This window comes from Sesamum indicum, linkage group LG7 (assembly GCF_000512975.1).
Source record: "Sesamum indicum cultivar Zhongzhi No. 13 linkage group LG7, S_indicum_v1.0, whole genome shotgun sequence".
In the NCBI taxonomy this organism is placed as follows: Eukaryota; Viridiplantae; Streptophyta; class Magnoliopsida; order Lamiales; family Pedaliaceae; genus Sesamum; species Sesamum indicum.
This window is the reverse complement of record NC_026151.1, coordinates 11,392,369-11,411,871: the sequence shown is the minus strand read 5'-3', so window position 1 is coordinate 11,411,871 and position 19,503 is coordinate 11,392,369. Positions and strand designations below refer to the sequence as shown.

The following is a 19,503-nucleotide window of genomic DNA, read 5'->3' as shown; positions in this document are numbered from 1 at the left end:
TCAACTGAAAAAGAGGAAAGACGCACCCTTCAGCTTTGAGAGTCAGAAAGTACCTAGAATTAGATTTTGAGGGTGATGGCGCTAAATCCCAGCATTTATATGAAACAAGGTAGTGTTTCAAGAAAAATAAAAAAAAATGATAACACATTCATTTATTCTTACAGTTGTAGATACCTGACAGCGAGAGATACTTTGGGTCTCATTTCATCTGAGCTTAATCTTAACCACAAACAAGGAAAGAAAAAAGGATAACATCTTAAGTGTTCACAGAAAACACAGGTGTGCAGTTCATGTTTTACAAGTTTCTTCCAATCAAGTGCTTAGTTCCAGTCAACAGAATTGCAAGTTAAGCAAAGTAGATTAGCTAGTTCACACATGTTTGAATGCTTATATTGCAGAACAAACAAAAAAAACTAAAAGAAAAAAGGAAAAATAAGAAAAACGATAATAAGAGACAAATCATGCAACTGAGTATACAGCCAGCAACCATAGATCAAGTATGCTTCATTTGCTGTGAAAATGGTACTCAAATATTGACATCTGCTAACATATTTCCAGGAGCTCAGGAATTTCAAACGTCAAGAAGTTCGAATGATCAAAATCATCCAAATTGTCAACTTTTTGGACCTATTTTACTCAACTTGATTTCGTCAGCAGGTCCGTGTATACACTTACTATTTTATTTGACCGAGTGATGTACAACTTTGATCATTTTCAGCCTCAGACCTTCATACCACAAAGTCATGGCCCTGAGGTATATGATACAAGAGAATTAAGAGCATAGCGCCCTCTTGGCAGCGGTCATGCCACAGTCAGATGCAAACTGAATATATCTTCAGAGACTATGCTATTAGCCCCACATGATTGCAGCGCGAGAAAGAAGTTTGTACAACTCCTTCAAATTCGCAGAGTGAATCAGTTCCAAGTGAGCTATGTATTCATTTTATTAGGCTCTAAACTTAATTAATGATGCATCCTCAACTTAGCCTCCATCCATGTTCCTCCGCTGCCTGAAAAAAGGAAGTCGGTTTGGCAAGAATCTAGTGGTTGCCTATGTTCTCTTCTCCATTTTCTTCTTCACTATCTTTCACCGCATCAAAAATTTCATGATCATCAAAACCTGCAAATGGAAAATAATCTAAATGAAGCCATATGTAAAATTATTTCATTCGTATTCCTCTCGACATAGCTGCAATTACCTGCACCCAGGGCTTCAATATCATCAATTTGTGGACCTAAGAGCATTACGTTACCTAAAGGTGGATCAACAGCCATCCACTCTGTATTCCCGGAGCCATCTGAGCATAATTCTTTCTCGATAACCCAGTCTTCAACAATGTCAATGTGCTCATAAGAAATGGGATCCACAGCTTCTTGTTGTTTGTTGCTTGAAACCCTAAAAATTGATTAGGATGATCAAATTTATTTTGGTGATTTAACCTTTCTTAACTTCAGAAGATGTTAAAGAGAAGAACTAATTTTCCACTTACATTTGTTTCATGGACATGTTGTATTGAACAAAGACAAGATCATTGAGCCTCTGATGCTCCAAGCAATTTTTCCTCTCATGCATGTGTTCAAGAGGAACTTTATCTAGTTTATGATGGATCAAGCAGCAAGTTTGACTGAGAATGCGGGTAGCCAAGCGCGCCAAATTAGGGCATCCCCCACCATATGTTAGCCACCACTCAGCTATACATAAAAAATGTAGAAAAATAAGTTGATTCATACATGCAAACCATATTAAGCATTGATCAGGATTAGTAAGTTCAAAATGGTGCCACATGCCAGCTGGTGAACAGCTTATGATAAGTTTTAATTTTGTGCCAACATAAGTATAACCATAGCTCACTCTTGTGTATGTCTAGCTATAGAATACAATACAACCATTTCTGAAGATTTTCAGCTCACGCATCAATTAGTGAAAACCAGTAAAACATGAAAACAGAGACCTATATAAACCCCACAGAGTATGCGTTTCAGTAGGTTCTAAAACGTCCCATAATAACCACATCTTCTTTTTCAGCTCCGCGCATGTTTTAAGTAGCATTTTAGTTCAGATGGAAAAGACTACCTTCCACGTCTTCAGTTTACAAATTGAGACCTCTCCCTTAATTGGGTTTGGGTTGGATTTTAGGGGGTCAGGATGCAGGTTAAAAAAGGTTATCATCATGCAAAATAGAGGTGGTTGGCTAAATTTGCTAATGGGACCGGGGAGAAAAAATTACTTCACATCAGAAAGTAGACTCACTGGGAAGCAAAGTATCTCTAGCTCTGATAGCCATCTTTCGCCCAAAGTCTCCTACGCCACCATGGTAAGAGGCTGTTTCCTTCATAATTTTATCTTGGATCTTAGGGTCAGGAACCAACTTCTCTATGCAATCATATACTAGTGACCGAATGTGAAGATGTGCGTCTCCCTCAAGGCTGTAGAAAAATTTCGGATTCAGATAGAAACCTGCTGCATGAAGGGGGTGGCGCTGAAGTTGTTCCCACCTGCGATCTATGATGTTCCAGTAAACTAAGTATTCTTCCTTATTCACAAGTTCCTTCTTAATAGCCTCTTTGGCTCGATACAATCCTGCATAAACAAATCCCATGGCAGGCCTCTTTTCACTACTAACTATCCTTAATAGTCGTAAGAGCGGATCCGTTAAACGTGCTACCAAGGCACATGTGGACCAGAATGACTGACTGCTAATAGTGTCTAATACTGCAAAACCTTCCGATTTCTTTGAGTAAGGGCTTTCCATCCACTCCTCAGAAGTAATCATTGACTGCAGATTATGTCTGATATTCACCATCCTTTTCAATGTCATAAAATCAGTAGACGAGCGAGTAGTTCCCAAATCGACCAAATCCACTCCAAATGTGTATCGTCTCATCATGTTTAAAACAACACTATTCGAGTAGGTATATCTCGAGATTGATTTTGCCTGGTCAAGTATCATCTTCACAGTTGGAAGTTCGCCAATGTCCTGAAGCATCAAATCAATGCAGCGACCAGCACATGGTGTCCAGAAAACAGTTGGATAAGTGTCTGTAAGTCTTTTCCCAGCAATAACATACCGATCGTCACAGCTGGTAATCACTTGCAGAACATTTCTCAAGCCAACTTCATCCACTGTTTCCTTCAGCAATTCATAAAGGACATCCGCAGAATCTATTGCATGTGATATATCAGTTGACCTCAAAAAGATTGTCCCTTCTGGACAGTACACCAAAAAGTTGACAAACGTTTTACCCTTTCCTGAATTCCACTCATCTACCAAGATCGAGCAACCAGTCCTTCCCCAAGCTCCTGTGCATTGATCAACATCATTTCTGACTTCATGAACTAAATTCTTCAAAATCCAGCTCCTAAGATCATGGTACGAGGGGCCAACAACTCCGGTGCCTTGAGAAGCGATTGCATCAATCATTGGTTGAAAATAAGCAGAATTAACAGCATCAACAGGCAATCCTACATCAAAGAAAAAGCGACCTACTGCCATATGAACTGTATTGCTAACTTTCTTAGAATTCATAGCGGGAAAACTAGCTAAAGCTGCAGTATTAGAGGTAACAAAATCAGGGGCTTTCCTAACCCTCCCTTTTTTCTTTCTACCACTTGTTTTGCTGCTCGTACCATCTTCTCTGTTTGCATACACATCCCCATCATGTTCAATCATTTCAGGGACAGGAAGTAAAACAATCTCTGTATTCAAACCACAATGATTGTTGACTACTTCAACCCCACTGGTATTTGTATTATCATAGCCTGACATCTCCTCTGCAAGTTTCTGTTTTTTCCTCTTTTTGACAGCAACACCATTCAGACTCTCAAGCATTTGCAACCGTACATCAGGTTGAACTCTTAAACAAGTGGCAGCATTCCCTTTCTGGCCAGCTAGGTGTTCTTTAATCCTGTGAATCCCACCACCCTTGAAAATTTTTCCACAGTATATACACTTGAGCTGAACCCTGTCCCCATTTTTAAACATTTGGCAATGCTTCCATGCAGGATCATGCTTCTGTGAAGTCACTGCTACTGGCTCCATATTAGAAGCCATTTCCTAAAACTACCTTCAAACAGAAGGAGAAAATCAGGCCCTTGCAGTCATTAAATTCTCCCCCAACACCAAAACCCAAGAAAGAAAAAAGACAAAAGAAACACCAAAGAGAAAGAGGGGAAATGAAAGAAAAGGAACCCATTTCCAGACATGCAAATGTGTTGCATATGGACCTTAATACAGCAAAACAAGGAACAACATGTGAATTAGAAAAGAAGGGAAAAGGGGTTCAAAGAAGCTTCTTGACATTTCATGTAAATTCGCCTCGTACATGACAATCTTGAAAGGAAACACAAGAATCCAATTATGAAACACGCAAATGTGCTCATAACAGCTCAACTAGAGTAAAATCAAGAAAGAGGACATGAGGCAGCAAAAGGAGGAAAATGGGTTCAGAGAACTTACTTGAAATCGATAACCAGAAAAACTCCACCTTGGTAATTCGATTCGAGATTTGGAGAAGTGAACCGAGTTAGGGGGATTAGGGTTTTTTTTCCCTCTTTGAATATATAGAATGGTGAAGAGTCGATGGACAACCGGATAGACCGGTCAGGGCAGCAGTCATTGAGCCACACGATCCTGTAAAATGGTTTTTGCATTTGACTACAGTAGTAATTATTTTAGTCATATTACACCGTCTTTTTTCTTAAAAAAAGCAAATGGGGTAATTATTCATAAAATTATATTTAATATTTTTTATTTTTATTTTGACTTAATAATTAAAATTTATTAAATTTGATGGTATATTAACAAATAAATAAATATTTATTCACAATCGACTTATTACTGCTTAGTTATAATTTATACATAAAGGATGTGAGAGCATAAATATGAAGTATCCTTTTATGTTTTTGAACAGAGTTTCCTAAAAATCTGACTATACAGTCCCTAATTCCTTCCCTCAAATTTGGGTTGATGTTGATAAACATTTGCTAAGTAAACAGCTGCAAAAATAGCAAAGGGTTGATGTTTTCAATAATTATACAATTAAAGAATCCAAAGTGCTATTTTTATAATTTCCCATGGTTTGTTATTAGAAAATCAAAATAATAATAAAATAATAAAAAGAAAGTGTAATTGAGACTGGAATCCCGTCTCAATTGAAATCGCAGAAAGGAATAGACCCACCGCCCATTTGTCTTTGGGTTTTTCTCTTCATTCCCTCTCTCGTCTCACCTTCTTCTTCTTCCCCAAGAAGCTTCCTCGAAATTTACTACAATATTCGAGATCTACATACACAGATTACACATACCTTGTTTCATTTCACCTTCGATTCATTTCAATTGTATTGAATGGCGCAATACATCCAACAATTTCTCAACAGCGTGCTGTCGCAGAGGGGGCCGGCGGCGCTGCCGTACGCCGAGGATATGAAGTGGCACATCCGGCAGCACTTGTTGTACCTCACCGAAGCCTACCCTTCTCTGCAGCCTAAAACTGCTGTCTTCACGCACAACGACGGTCGCACCGTCAACCTCCTCCAGGCTGACGGCACGGTTCCGATGTCTTTCCAAGGCGTCACCTACAACATCCCGGTTATTATCTGGCTTATGGAATCCTACCCGCGCCACGCGCCTCTGGTTTTCGTTAACCCTACACGCGATATGATCATTAAGCGCCCCCACCCCTTCGTCTCCCCCAACGGTGTTGTTTCAATTCCGTATCTACATTCATGGGTCTTCCCTGCCTCCAATTTGGTTGAATTGGTGCGAAATTTGAGTCATTTTTTCGCCCGTGATCCGCCGCTTTATTCGCAGCGTAAGCCGTCAAACCCTAGCCCGAACCCTAATCTGAATCCCAGTTATAGTAGTATGAATTCCTCTATGGGGTCCACAGCGGCACGGCCGGCGATACCACCAAGGGAATATTCCCCTGCGCCAACTCCACCACCACCGTATGGGAGTGGGAGAATGACCGAGGATCCGGCTGAGGTTTTTAAGAAAAACGCGGTAAACAAGCTCGTGGACGTTGTAAATGGTGATATTAGGGAGTTGAAGAAGTCGAGGGAGGAGGAAATGGAAGGATTATTCGGAGCACAGGCATCGCTGAGGAAGCGGGAGGAGGAGTTAAGAAAAGGGTTGAAGGAAATGCAGGACGAAAAGGAAGCACTAGAGCAGCAGCTACAAATGGTTTTAATGAATACCGATGTTTTAGAGGGATGGTTAAGGGAGAATGAAGGGAAACTGGGGAGTAATGAAGTTAATTGTGTGGATGTGGATGAGGCATTCGAGCCATGTGATGCGCTGTCAAAGCAGATGTTGGATTGCACTGCATCAGATTTGGCAGTGGAGGATGCTATATATGCATTGGATAAGGCTGCGCAGGAAGGAGCGATACCATTTGATCAATACTTGAGGAATGTGAGGCTTTTGTCGAGAGAGCAGTTCTTCCATCGTGCCACGGCTTCAAAAGTCAGGGCTGTGCAGATGCAGGCTCAGGTTGCTAGCATGGCTTCCAGGGCGTCAACACAATATGCATTCTGATGAGCTTGTATCTTATCCATTGTGGTGCAATCATTTGTTTCAGGTACGATTTGGTGAAATGATTGGATAAATACATTTTACGCACTGTTAATGCTGACTTCGTGTATTCATATTACTGTTTTATTCAATTGATTTCTTTCTGTAAGACAAGGGCCGGAGGCAATAAAGCTCATTGTGCAGTTTACAACACTGATATTCAGTACGCTTGTGCATTTTTTACAACATCCATGCTCATTGGTTTTCTGGGTTTTACTATTGTGAGGTGCATGGAGTCGATACTCCGGAGTTCCTATGTGTTGAATATGCTAGTTGTGTTGCTTGATGTGCTTGTAAATTGTGATATTGTGTTAACTTGGCTTTTAGTTGAGTATCGATGAGAAGATAAGTTTATTGATTCAAGATGCAAACTAACTCTATTGATGCTTGCAGTGATGCTCCAGGCTATTTAGGTGTGAACAAATTCATTTTCATTTCTAATGTCTGTTTGTTGGATAACAGTGTGCATAGGTTATTATGTCTATAAAAGTGATATATTAGAGTTCTTACATTCATTGTGTATTTCTGTTGGAATTCTTCTCTTATATTTAGATTCTGACATGAGCTAACTCGTGTACTTGCTATACTAATGCACATTCTGCAGAAAATATTTAAAGATAGTTTCATATGAGGTTCTTAGAATTTTTAGGTTGTCTATTACTGAAAGGTCAAGAAATCTGCTTCGATTTGAAAAATATTTGCTCGGTGCTATGAACAAAGCCAAAATGTCGTAAAGTCGGTATCCTCTTGCTGGCTGGAAATTTCAAAGATCTTTAATCTAGTTAACGAATGGGTTGACATTTGAGTCCATCACAAGTTTTTTTTCTCCTTTCTACATCTTAGCAAATGGTGCTTTCTTCAGTGTCCTGTCTGTTCCTAATCTTAATGTTTGGAGTTGGGCAGATACAAAGGTTTGTTGATGTAAATGCATTTTGTCAGTATGGTGTAATGTGTTTGAATATCTCAGTTTTTCATTTATAGATTTGTTTGTTCATCCCAACAAAATTAAGAAAACTACTTAATTTCGTTTGGTTTGGCTGTGTGGTCACTTGCTCAAAGATTTTCCTTTAATTTTATTTTTGTTGTCTTATGATAGTCACTAGAAAAGCTAGCACTCCCTGCGTCTTCAGCTCTTGTTACTTCCTGAACCCCTCCTTCAACCTTCCTCCCTATATCAGCCCAACCTCAAGTGAATTTCGGCGGCATACTCTGCTTTCCTTCACCCTGCATATCCCCAACCAGTGTCACTGTCACCAACATGCCATAGTTAAACTCAGAGAACTCTATTGAAAATTGTGATATTAATGAAATTTGATTGAATCAACAAACTGAGACCATCATATGCAATTAAAACAACAATTTAATAAATTTTAATCTTGTTAAAATAAATTAGGAAGGGACGTAAGGTGTACACATAGGTCTGCGTTTAAAGGAATTCAAGGAAGTTCATAAGTGCCCAAGTTTGGAGTGTTAGATATAGATAGCTTGTGGTGGTGGTACTTGAATTACTTTGACGGATGAGGTCTGGATATTAGATTATATTTGCTGAGGCGGCCATGGCAATAGTGCAGTGCAGGCGGAAGTTCAGTTACACAGTGGGTTGTGGTTTCTGATATTACCTTTACTTTCTGTACCAAGATGATAGTGAATGCTAGTAGAAATGATGCACATGGTGGTCGTGGAATATATGTACAAATACAATACAATATCAGTTGCAACACCGTCCTATAATAAATATTTGATAGTAACAATCATCGAGTGATCATATACTTGTTACATAGTATAACTTTTCTTGACTAAATAAAATAATTTCAACATTTCAAAAATCATCGAAGACAACATCAACAAAAAATAAGCAACTATAATAGTTGAAAGTACAAGCCCTTGAATAAAAGAAAACCGGACAGCATAAATAAGAAATCCTACAATAAGTGGATCAAACATACATATGTGATGAAATTAAATGATAAATTTCTTCATGGGAAGTAAATTTCGTTCTTCCCCCTCTCTCAATTGGGAGGGCAGAATGTGATGACATACCTGCTTGCCCTACATGTTTTTAGCCCACTAGATTCATCATAAGCATAACTGTAAGCTCTAGGGCATATAGCCTTGAACAAATGTCCAAAAGCCGTAGGCTTGCATGTCTTCGGGCTCGCATATTCTCCCGTACAACAATATCTATCGGCCCCAGTGGCCAAACACGCACTCTTGCACCCCACCACCTTCCCCTCTCTCCGCACCGCCAAATTCTCTGGGCAGCACATGTTCACATCCGCCTCACACGCTGCCACGCCGCAGGCGGAGCCACCGCCCGCTGGGATCATTGACACCGGGAGGTTGAACCCATCCACTAAGCTGACGTCGTAATAATGCATGGGATTTGTGGAAGTTCCAAGAGTCATTTCGACCAAGGTTGCAGGTGGCTGGCCCCCGATGCCCGCACAATGCAATTGGCCGTTGCAGTCTCCAGTCTGGCAAGAACCTCTACCAGTTTGATCAAAGCAGCAGCCGTGTCGGGCCCATATCCTTCCCGACCACCACTGGGGGAGTTCCACCACCACTTGTTGGCCGCTGTAAAGAGGAAAACCGCCGTCATTTGGTGATTGGTGGCCGGCTGTTCCAAGAATGGCCGGCCAGATGTGAACCTTGCAGTTGTTCACTACAATGAGTTGGGTGGCATCTGCAATGCAATCATAAAGAAATAAACATGAAGTAGTTGAACCCATAATTCACAAAAAAGCAAATAAAGAGATAAAACCAACCGGAAGTGAAGATGAAGGTGAAGAAAAGGAGGAGGGAGATGAAGAGAAGGTGGAAGGAGTTGGGCATTCTTGGATCTAGTTTTGACTTTTGAGGAGTTTTAACTGGGAAATTGCTTAAGAAGCTGAAACAGGGAGTGGGAGTGATGTATTTTGATGAAGCATATAGATGAGGGAGAAGACGGTTTTAAGGCCTTAAGGGCCACAGTAACCGTAAAATTCCCACTTTTCATGGAAAGTGGATATTAATTACAAAAGTGGAGGAACTGTAGACTTTCACACTTTCTCCACTTTATTATTTATTTATTCACTATTTGGCATCTGTGTTTCCAAACTCCCACTATCTATTAACCACAATACCCAAATATTGCATTATTCTAACTCAAATATACTATTAGATAATTAGTTAGTAATATATGTGAAGTATAATTATTGATATAAAAAGTAATTAATCACAAGATAAATATTATTATGTAATAATATATGATTTATATAAATATATATGATTTTGGCGAAAACCTCTCCACTTTGGGAGTGCCCATAAAAAGGAAGAAGAGACGAGGAAAAAATTAATTAATTAAGTGGTTGGTAAGTAGGTAGATTCACATTGGAAATTAACCAAGTTGGAGTGATCCAATTTCTAGAGTTTTGCAGTTTGACTACGTACATACACTGTACAGACCTACCTTGCATGTTGAATACACTACCAACTACTAATTGCTGTGCTACTGCTATCCCATCCATATATATACAATATTGTCATGATTTATTTAATTGATTCACTTATTATAAGTTCTTTAATTTGTAGTTATCTAATAATAATTTAGTTAATAATATCCCTTTATAATTGATTAAGTAACTGCCATTAGCTTGTTGAGGAGTGGACATATACATGCTGGGAATGAGGTGGCCAGCTTGCAATTCAAAATTGGAATGATTGATATACAATTATACAAATTAATTCTCTAGTTATTTGATTAATGAACTCCAACATTGGGTTGCGGTGATGATGGATTGGTGCACCTCCCCACTTTTCAAAAGCTGACGAAGACCTGTAATTTGAGTGGACAGTACATTTTATTTTCTTTTTTTATTTGGAAAAGTATGTTTTGTTTGATTTATTTGAAATTTATCGATATAATCTCAATAATTTAAAATCAATTCAAATTTATGGGCAACACCTTGACATCTAGAGTTTGGACAGCATTACTCTTCCGAAAATAGTAATTCAAGTTGCTCCTCCCTAAAACTGCCTATCAATTGGAAATTGGAACAGGACAGCTTAAAACCGCTTTTACTTAATTTCTGAAAAAGCTGATTATGGGCTGCTAGATTTATGGGTTGTTAGTCAATACAATGTAAATTATATTTTTGGTTTCATAAGTGGAATTTTTTTTTTAAATTTGGTCCCACATTCAGGCCAATTCGCACATTTACGTGTGGGACCAAAATTAGAAAGAAGTTCACAAAGAAGTTCACTTATGAGACTAAAAATATGATTTATCTTTATTTTGATTATATTGACTAACGGAGAGAACAACTGTCATTATCAATTAGACGAAAATTTCTCAATGATCCTTAATGTGAGAATTGACCTGAGTGTGGGTCCTGTGGGACCAAATTTAAAAACAGATTCATTTATGGGATCAAAAATATAATTTACCCGCTAAATTTATAATATGCAGCTAACCCCTTAGTTTGTTCTTATTTAAGTGTACGTTTCGAGACTTGATCAACATAGTTAAGGTATAAATATTGTTGCCCGATATGTAATCAGGGAATATTTGCCTTAAGTTCACCTCCAATCTATAATTTGTAGCTATAGTGGTACAATATTTTTGTGTATATATAATAAATAATTTTTCATATTTTAAATTATATTATAAATAAAAATAATAATATATAACATATATTAATTGAATAGTTAAATTAATGTAAAACATAAGAAGTTGAATAATAGTCATTTTAGCTTGAACAATCTTTTTGAAATCACAAAAAATTAATACAACAATATTTATGCCTAAAAATACTTTATGTTTGTAGCACATCTTTCTTTATAATAGTTCGAAAGATCTCCCTTTGCAAACTCCAATTCTTGAAATAATTTTGGTTTCTCTAAAGCCAATAAAGAAACTACTGAACTCAATCACTTGCTGCTGTTACTCTTCAGTTTTCTAATGAGATCTATCATGTAGAAGTACTCAAAATTGAATCAGTGATTGATTTTTAGGTTTCATTTATAAACCTAATTGGTTACTTTCAATTACATAAATCAATAGTTCGAAGTAGACTGAAAGGTAGGGCATTTTCCATTTTTATAGGATCTTTTGTACCAAAAATAATAGTATCTCCAATTATAACCCCCGTGAGATATAAAATATCTCTTCTCACCATGGTCTATGTATGAGACAAATGTATCCATTTCTAATACCCATGAATTTACAAGTGAAAACATTATATGTACGACACATCACAATACATATACGTATATTATACTTCAATACATTATTCAACAGTACTTCCAGGGAAACATTATTAAAGAGAAAAAAATAATTAAAATAAATAAAAATCCCAGGAAAAAAACAAAAAAAGAATTATACAAAGAAATTAAGATAAGATGGTAGGCAGTAGTGATTGAGCGGTATAATGATGTATAGCTAGTGAAGAATAATAAAACTGGGTACTATCTTCTTGAAAGCATCGACCAGTCCCGCAGCTCCTCCTCCATCAGTACTACTCACATTTCCATCGTTTCCTGCAAGAACCCTATACTTATCCTTCCTCGTGAAGTTGGTGCACTCAAATCCTAATGTTGCTGCCAATATCCTCTGCACATAGTTCGCCACATCATGTGGGCTTTTCCCCGCCGAGCACGTCGCCTCCACCGGCAGCTGGTTCAGAAAAGTCACCTCATACACTGGCCTTGGGTTCATGAAGAAGAATATCGGGTCCATGGCTTTCCACCCTCTCGCCGTCGTTGCATGGAACAGCCCTACTCTGTAGTTCATCGCCACCGGCACTATCTGATCCGTCAGTTCTGCGAATAGGGCACTGAACCTCAAGAGGAAGGGTTCCCTACAAGTTGTCCCTTCGGGGCAAACCACTAAGTCTCCCTTTTCCAGTTCCTGTTTTATTTTCGTCGCGTCCACGTCTCTGATTCTTGTCAAACGGATGGTGGGGATGGGCGACAAGATCTCCGATAGTCGGGAAATGGAGTATGTGACGGCGGGAATTCTGCGGCGGAGGACGGTGGATAGTACGACGGGGTCCATTAGGGTTCTGTGCGTGCATACAAAGAGAACGCCCGAAGTGGAGGAACGTCGACTGGGAGGAGGAGGAGGGTTGCCTTTGACCACAACCCTACCGCCCAAGAGTGGAGCGATGTGGCGCGTTGCCCACATGGGTAGCATCAAGCCTACCGCGATGCGGATGGCGGCCAGTATGATCCCTAGAGGGACCCATAGGATGATTAGGAGTGCGGTAGATGGCGTCGGCCGCTTGGCGAGGCGGCCATCGTGAAAGATGACAGGGAGGGGGCGGATGATGATTTGATGTTGGTGGTGGTTTTTGTGGTTGGTAATGAATGGTGGATGGCACTCTTCCTGCAGTTCCAAGATTGTAGTATTAATTAACGCTAGTATTGGTGTAATGTACATATGATAGTAAATATAAGATGTCTCTTGTTTTAAGGTCATGATTATGATCACATCAAATAAAGTAAACATGCCTAAATTAACCATGTTACTAATTAGTACACACGACTGACGGATTTTGCAAATGATTAAGGTACACAATTATAACTCACCTTGCACAATGGTAGGAACAATGAACTGCAACCGGAATCAGGCCTTCCTAGCCCCAAACAAGGCTTCTCATCATCTCCAAACAATTGAGCAACCCTCTTAGCTACAGAACCAAAATCATCTTTCAGAAATCCCGTGGCAAATCCAAATCGATTCATGGAAAGGTCACTCCCAACGACATGGTCTGCCCGTAAATGCTCCATCACGAACCTCTCCACCATGATCTTAGGCATTTTAGTCACAACGACTCGTTTAGGGTACGAGCTAAAGACTCTCCAAGCATCCATGTTGATATCATCCAAGTAAAACTTGGGCAAAACGGCCCTTGCCACTGCTTCAATCTCAGAGAATGGAACCCCAGCCGTGGCCACAAAAATCATGAGCTTAAGCCCATCGTCCCCTCTCCCCAATGCCTCTAGTAGACGAATAAAAGGCCATAACGCCAGGAGAAGGGCGAAGCGGATAAGGCCGGATGCCTCAAAGGCTATCAACATGAAGTAGGAAAAGGGATCATGGTCTTTCAAAAGCGTTCCTTCAAGCTCAGAAACAACACAGTACTCCATTGTCACTACTGATCCCCTTCCTTAATTATGTTTGTCCAACTCTTGCAATAAAGAAACTTGGGAATAAGCAAAATATAGTTATTGAATTTGTTAAGAAGATGAAAGATGTAAGGATTGAGAAAGAATTAGGAGGATTAGATGAAAGTGGATATGACTGTGTAGTAATGAAGGCTGTTTATCAGTTCACAACTAACGCTTAACCATCATCATCTCTTATTTATATTCATCAACTTATGCCTTAATTTTTCTTTTCTATTTTTTGAGAATATGGTAATGATATATCAAAATGTGAATGAAATAGGATTACACGCCACGTTAACATGCAGAAAGATTGATAACTTAACCTCAACGACTTTGGTAATTAGAATTTGGAAATAATAATAATAATAATAATAATAATAATAATAATAATAAAAGGGGCGGCTCCACTTGTCCAAAAAATACATGCCTAGTTGAAATTAGGTCACGTACTAGCCGTAATTTGAGTATTAAAAAGTAGTAATATTTAGATTAGTTGTGATTGATGGACGCTCTACCTTTGTGTACACTGATTTTCTCTTTCATCTCTCATCTCTCATCTCTCTCCCTCTTGTTTCAAGTTTCGAAGCATTCTTGTTTTCAGATTTTGATTATATCATTAGTTTTCTCCAAGTACGTTCTTGTTTGGCTACCTTTATACGATTTCCATAATTTTTTTTTTTTTTGTTTTTGGGTAATTAGAACATATGGGTTGTGTGGGAGCAGTTTTTTTTTCCCTTACACGCACACACTTGACACATAACCACAAACTCAAAATTCAAACACAAAATTTCATATAAAGAAGTTTTCTACTCAAATTATTGAGTTGTCCCCTAAAAATTGGAGCAATTAATTTTTCACATAATTATATTAAAATTTACATATGTCTTTTTTAGGAGTCTATAGATACTATGATCAATTTTTTGTGTAGTTATGCGATGGGAAACTATCCATATACAAGTGGCATATGTATTTAATTGAATTAATGGAGTATAAAACTCAAAGAAAACTAGTTTAATTACATTTACACCACTATTGTTAGTAAAATTACAAATCAGACTAATCAATATATAGGCATCTTACCTCATACACCTCATATTATATATATATATATATTGAGGGAAAAACTGAACTTTTGATTCCACCTAGTAGGTATTTTTATAATTTTGATCCCATACTTTACGGGCTCAATATTTTTTATCCCACAAAAAAAATTAATGTATTGTACTTTTAGTCCCACTCCCGTTTAACTTGTTAAGTGAAGGGTGAAAAATCACTTTTAAAAGGTCAAAGGTAGTTGTTTATGGTTTGAAAACCACTAGACTTTTTGGAGAGGAATTATATCTGATTTTTTCGTAACTTCATGCATCTTACTATAAAATGACAATTTTTCCCATTGAATTTGCAAAACAATAAGCTACATAGTTATGATTGATAGAAAAATGTCTGCAAAAAATTAAGTTGCACACTTATGATAGATAATCTTTTATTATTATTATTATTATTATTATGAATGAAATGATAGTTATGTAAAATTTAGGGAAAAAACAGAGCTAAATCTGTATAATTTAACACTTCATTCATAATAATATTTTTAATCTATCAGAAGTATGTAGTTTATATAATTCATCAAACATTAGGAGATATTTGTAATTTTCAAATAACGAGGGAGTATATTTTATGTGTGATGCATGATTTTGTAGAGTTATGAGAATGAACCTAATTTCTCTGTTAACTTTATTTGTATAATCACAATTCTAACACAAATATATATATATATATATATATGACTAAACAATAATTATTAAGAATTAACAAAGGGTGATGATCACAGCAAGAATATATATATATATATATATATATATGAACTCCAGTTATTATAACAATAGAAAAATATTTATATATGAACTCCAGTTATTATAAAAATAGAAAATATGTGTGTAAGGGTTGTTACCATGAACAAAGAAAAAGAAGAAGAAGAAGGGAGAGAAGCGGGTATCATAGAATAGGAGCAAAGAGATGTGAAATAGACAATAACGTCCCCAATAACAACTAATGAATTGTAATTAGTTAAAGTGGTGTGTGATTGAATAATATATAAGGGGTAAATTACAATCACTTTTCTTAAAATTTATCATAATTATAAATATTTTCTCGTTGTTTGAAAAATTATCAATATCCCTTTAATTTTAACAGTTGTCTAACAATTAGCCCAATCCATTAGGTTTCATTTATTTTTTGTGGTAAACTGACGGAAATACCCTTGTGAATCAAAAATTATAATTTTATTTATTTTTTAATTTTTTTATGGACTAAGTGGATAATTCTTTTATAATTTTTAAAAAATTTTCATCCACCCCTTTGATTTTGTATTAATTTTTAATTTTAAAAAAAAATAGTAAAGGTAAAGTTAATAATTTCATACCTCCATCTAAGGAATTTTATCAAATATCAAGGGGTACTTGTAATTTTTCAAACAATAAGAAAATATTTGTAATTATGACAAATTTTAGGAAAGATTGTTGTAATTTACCCATATATATAATTAGTATTTTGGCAAAAAGTTTAGCTTATATATAGATATGGACGTAGGGCAGTGGTCAAAGGGTGGATGAGAAAAAAGCTTTGATCAACCTCACATCCAAATCCAATAATATATATTGGTTCATCCATCAACTTTATCATAAGTTTTGCAAATACATATTCCACAAGTACTTCGTCATCTTTATAATTTCAAGTCTCTAATTAGGTGAGAATTTTACGCACTCCTTAATCAACAAATTAACACACATATCCATCCGCTTTTATTTATCACAAACTTGCACGAAATATTTACATTAATTAACTAAAATTATTAATAATTAATATGCATTTCTTTCTTCTACCATATATATATATTTCTTTCAGACCAAAAAGATGATAAAAGCTGGTTGGTCAAAAAGGACAATTAAACAACTTTTTTTTGTTTGTTTCAAGGTAGAGAAACAGGACAACAACATTTTCGTCTTTTCTTTTATTAATACCGTGAAGCTTCCAAAATATTCATTGGTTATAATGTGAGTCATAGCTTATAATTAATTAATTGCCAATCAATCATCACTTCTTCTTCTTTGCGGAACCAAAACAATGTTCACAATTAATTTAATATTATATATGCAATACATCCAATTATTAATTAAATGCTGATTAATGGCTTTTCAGCATTGTTTCATATTAATATGAATAAATACATAAATGCCGTCTTGTTCCATGTTCCCACTTTAGTCGTTTTCCAACGTAAAATCTGCAAAGTTGCTACTCCACCTATTAATTATCATATAATTAACATTATTTTCATACTTTTAATTAATTACAATCAGAATATAGAATCAGCTGATCCATGGGATGAAGAGAGAGCAATTATTCCTTCACTAGGAACTGGATTAGGGCTAACATAGAGTCTAACTAGACTTTCTTGCCTAAAAATTGTTTTTTTGTTTTCATTTTAATAGTTGTAATGGTACGACTTTGTAAGAATTTTTTATATTTTCTCTGCCTAAAATTCATCAGCCGACACTAACATTCAAGAAAAGCCTCCCACCTTAATTTTCAACTCTTTTAAAGTTTGCACCCCATTTTTTAAAGTGCTACATCCATTTATTATGTTTTAGGTAAGTGGTTAAAATTAAAATTTTATGAATAAACAAGTAAGATGACACCACGTGGATCAATATACGAGCACATTTAACCCTATAAATACCCTTATTCATAGTATTTATGATAAAACATATTTATCATTCGCTATCTCATTTACTATTTGAGATCACTATTTACCATCTTGAACTTGACCTGACTTAGGGATAGAAGAGTCTTCGTCAAGGACCATCTCGGCTAGCCTAACGTGATTTTCTCTCCTCAGGAACCACCAAAATATTTGGGATAATCAAACTGAATGGCAGATCACCACCCCATAAGAGATTACAAATTTGATCCGGATCATGTATAAAGCAAATCGACTTCTTGCTCAATTTATGATAATATTAATATAACATGTTAGTATTACTTCAAAAAACAAATAAATGAACTAAACATGTTTGTTTTCTTTTTCAAAATCCAAGACCAAAATATCGTATTTTATTTTGAATATATTATTATTTTATTGTATTCTACCCTTTTTATTAGTAAAAGGGTAGCTTGAATTAATTGCTACGGCTACTCCAACTAAAAAGTCTCACCCCAGCAAAATACATATATACATATATATTCTTTTAAATTTTGTTACAATTTTATCGAATTTGATCACTACAGTCCCACCAACAAATTAAGAACTAATTTCAATGTTTATTCAATCAAGTATTATAAATAAAATATTATTAGTCGATAATGCATTCACACAGAAATCACAATTTTTATATTTTTCTAAAAAAAATAAATAGGGTACGTAGAGCTTTTTTATGAGCTCTAGCTCTGCAATGATAGGGGAAAAAGGTGGAAACAAAGAGCGGGGAAGCATATGAATTTGCTAAGGAAAAAGACGACCAAAGGAAGCAGCTTTTGATGCCCTATCTATCTATGTGTGTGTGTGTGGAGTGTGGAGGACCATTGATGATCATATATGCTCTGCCTCTACTATTATTTGCCTTGTTTTTACTTCAATTCTCCACTCCTTTGCTTATCACATCAACACTATACCACTACCTTTCCAGCCCACATATTATTCACCTTCAAATAAAATTAAAAATATATTTATTTATACGTATTTTTATTCAAAATAGTATTAATTTGATACTACAATTCAATATAAAATATATTTTCACTTTCATACACAAAATTAAAAACATACATTTTCTACTGAAAATTGAAAATGAAAACATAAACAAACAGGTTAAAATTCTTGTTCAAAATTAAATTAAATGATATTAATAATATAAATAAGAATGTTTAGTTTAAGGAGTTCAATCCAATAAAGATAACTTGAGCATTTAACAATTAAAATGTTAAAAAAAAAATCCATTTATAGCAATTTATGTTAGGAGATTAAATTATGAAAGCAAGCATGAGATGCATTAAAAAAAATGGCCCCCGGTAGTCTTCTGACACGATATACCTTTTGTCCTTTTTTTTATTATTTTTTATTTAAACTAGTGGTGGAACAAAGAAAAGTACAAAAATGAAATGCTGATTTAGGTTGCCCATTTATAAATAAAGATCACCCACTAATAAAGAAAACTTATGCTCCATCACAATCATATTTATATTTTAGTATCAATTTTTGTATATATGGACTCTTCTATCTTCAACTCTACCTATATATATAATATCATTTTTCTCGATAATTATTTTTATTTTTTAGTTATGAGTTAATGATTAAAATTACTAATAAATGATGAATTAATTTATCCACATTTGAAGATGGGATGTGGTCGCGAGCAGACAGGCAGCCCACTGGTCCACCGCTCAAGTCAACCTCAACGCGCATCCACATTTCACTGTCATATATTTCCTTTTTGGCACTAAATAGAATTTTGGAATTTATATATCCGTGTCGTATTAAAACTTACATCTTATAAATAAATCACACCAACTCTTTAATTTCAATTTTATCAAACATACACATATTTATATTATTTTTTGTGAATTTATTGCTTCATTATTTTTTATGGTTTAATTATTATGAAGAATTATATTAAAATAGTGATACATAGTTGTTGAAAAAGTGTTGCCCATAAGTCCATGACCTTTTTTTATAAGCTCAGACCAAATTCGTTCCAAATATTACTGGAAGGCTTAGCCCATACCCATACTAC

At 35.9% G+C, this 19,503-nt stretch overlaps 4 protein-coding genes across 7 annotated transcripts; 1 reads left to right on the top strand and 3 right to left on the bottom strand.

Moving 5' to 3' along the window:
• On the bottom strand, positions 611–4,595 carry LOC105167143. 4 transcript variants are annotated; one of them, XM_011086734.2, is made up of 5 exons: positions 4,458–4,595; positions 2,252–4,065; positions 1,491–1,692; positions 1,200–1,396; positions 611–1,120 (listed from the first exon to the last, which is right to left on the bottom strand). In XM_011086734.2, the coding sequence occupies exons 2-5, from the start codon at positions 4,050–4,052 to the stop codon at positions 1,041–1,043; spliced, it is 2,280 nt and encodes a 759-aa protein (XP_011085036.1). In that variant the 5' UTR covers positions 4,053–4,065; positions 4,458–4,595; the 3' UTR covers positions 611–1,040. The 4 variants fall into 4 exon arrangements, with proteins under 4 accessions (XP_011085036.1, XP_011085038.1, XP_011085037.1 ...); XM_011086736.2 differs by having other exon boundaries at positions 1,254–1,396; XM_011086735.2 differs by having other exon boundaries at positions 2,252–4,061; positions 4,458–4,560.
• Positions 5,156–6,728, top strand: LOC105167142 (protein ELC-like). The gene has a single exon (XM_011086733.2). The coding sequence runs from the start codon at positions 5,345–5,347 to the stop codon at positions 6,533–6,535; it is 1,191 nt and encodes a 396-aa protein (XP_011085035.1). The 5' UTR covers positions 5,156–5,344; the 3' UTR covers positions 6,536–6,728.
• Positions 6,645–9,643, bottom strand: LOC105167141 (thaumatin-like protein). The gene is made up of 2 exons (XM_011086732.2): positions 9,337–9,643; positions 6,645–9,254 (listed from the first exon to the last, which is right to left on the bottom strand). Exons 1-2 carry the CDS (start codon positions 9,401–9,403, stop codon positions 8,581–8,583), a joined length of 741 nt encoding a protein of 246 aa, XP_011085034.1. The 5' UTR covers positions 9,404–9,643; the 3' UTR covers positions 6,645–8,580.
• On the bottom strand, positions 11,770–13,888 carry LOC105167212 (glycerol-3-phosphate acyltransferase 5-like). Its single transcript, XM_011086835.2, has 2 exons — positions 13,139–13,888; positions 11,770–12,935 (listed from the first exon to the last, which is right to left on the bottom strand). The coding sequence occupies exons 1-2, from the start codon at positions 13,697–13,699 to the stop codon at positions 11,991–11,993; spliced, it is 1,506 nt and encodes a 501-aa protein (XP_011085137.1). The 5' UTR covers positions 13,700–13,888; the 3' UTR covers positions 11,770–11,990.

What these genes read in the sequence shown, in the direction of transcription:
- LOC105167212 (XM_011086835.2), bottom strand. Translation starts at nt 13,699, where the DNA reads ATGGAGTACTGTGTTGTTTCTGAGCTTGAAGGAACGCTTTTGAAAGAC. An exon ending in TGTTCCTACCATTGTGCAAG is followed by an intron (nt 12,936 to 13,138) that starts GTGAGTTATAAT and finishes TTGGAACTGCAG; the next exon opens with GAAGAGTGCCATCCACCATT.
- LOC105167142 (XM_011086733.2), top strand. Translation starts at nt 5,345, where the DNA reads ATGGCGCAATACATCCAACAATTTCTCAACAGCGTGCTGTCGCAGAGG.
- LOC105167143 (XM_011086734.2), bottom strand. Translation starts at nt 4,052, where the DNA reads ATGGCTTCTAATATGGAGCCAGTAGCAGTGACTTCACAGAAGCATGAT. An exon ending in AACATGTCCATGAAACAAAT is followed by an intron (nt 1,397 to 1,490) that starts GTAAGTGGAAAA and finishes ATCAATTTTTAG; the next exon opens with GGTTTCAAGCAACAAACAAC. An exon ending in TATTGAAGCCCTGGGTGCAG is followed by an intron (nt 1,121 to 1,199) that starts GTAATTGCAGCT and finishes TTCCATTTGCAG; the next exon opens with GTTTTGATGATCATGAAATT.
- LOC105167141 (XM_011086732.2), bottom strand. Translation starts at nt 9,403, where the DNA reads ATGCCCAACTCCTTCCACCTTCTCTTCATCTCCCTCCTCCTTTTCTTC. An exon ending in CACCTTCATCTTCACTTCCG is followed by an intron (nt 9,255 to 9,336) that starts GTTGGTTTTATC and finishes ATTGCATTGCAG; the next exon opens with ATGCCACCCAACTCATTGTA.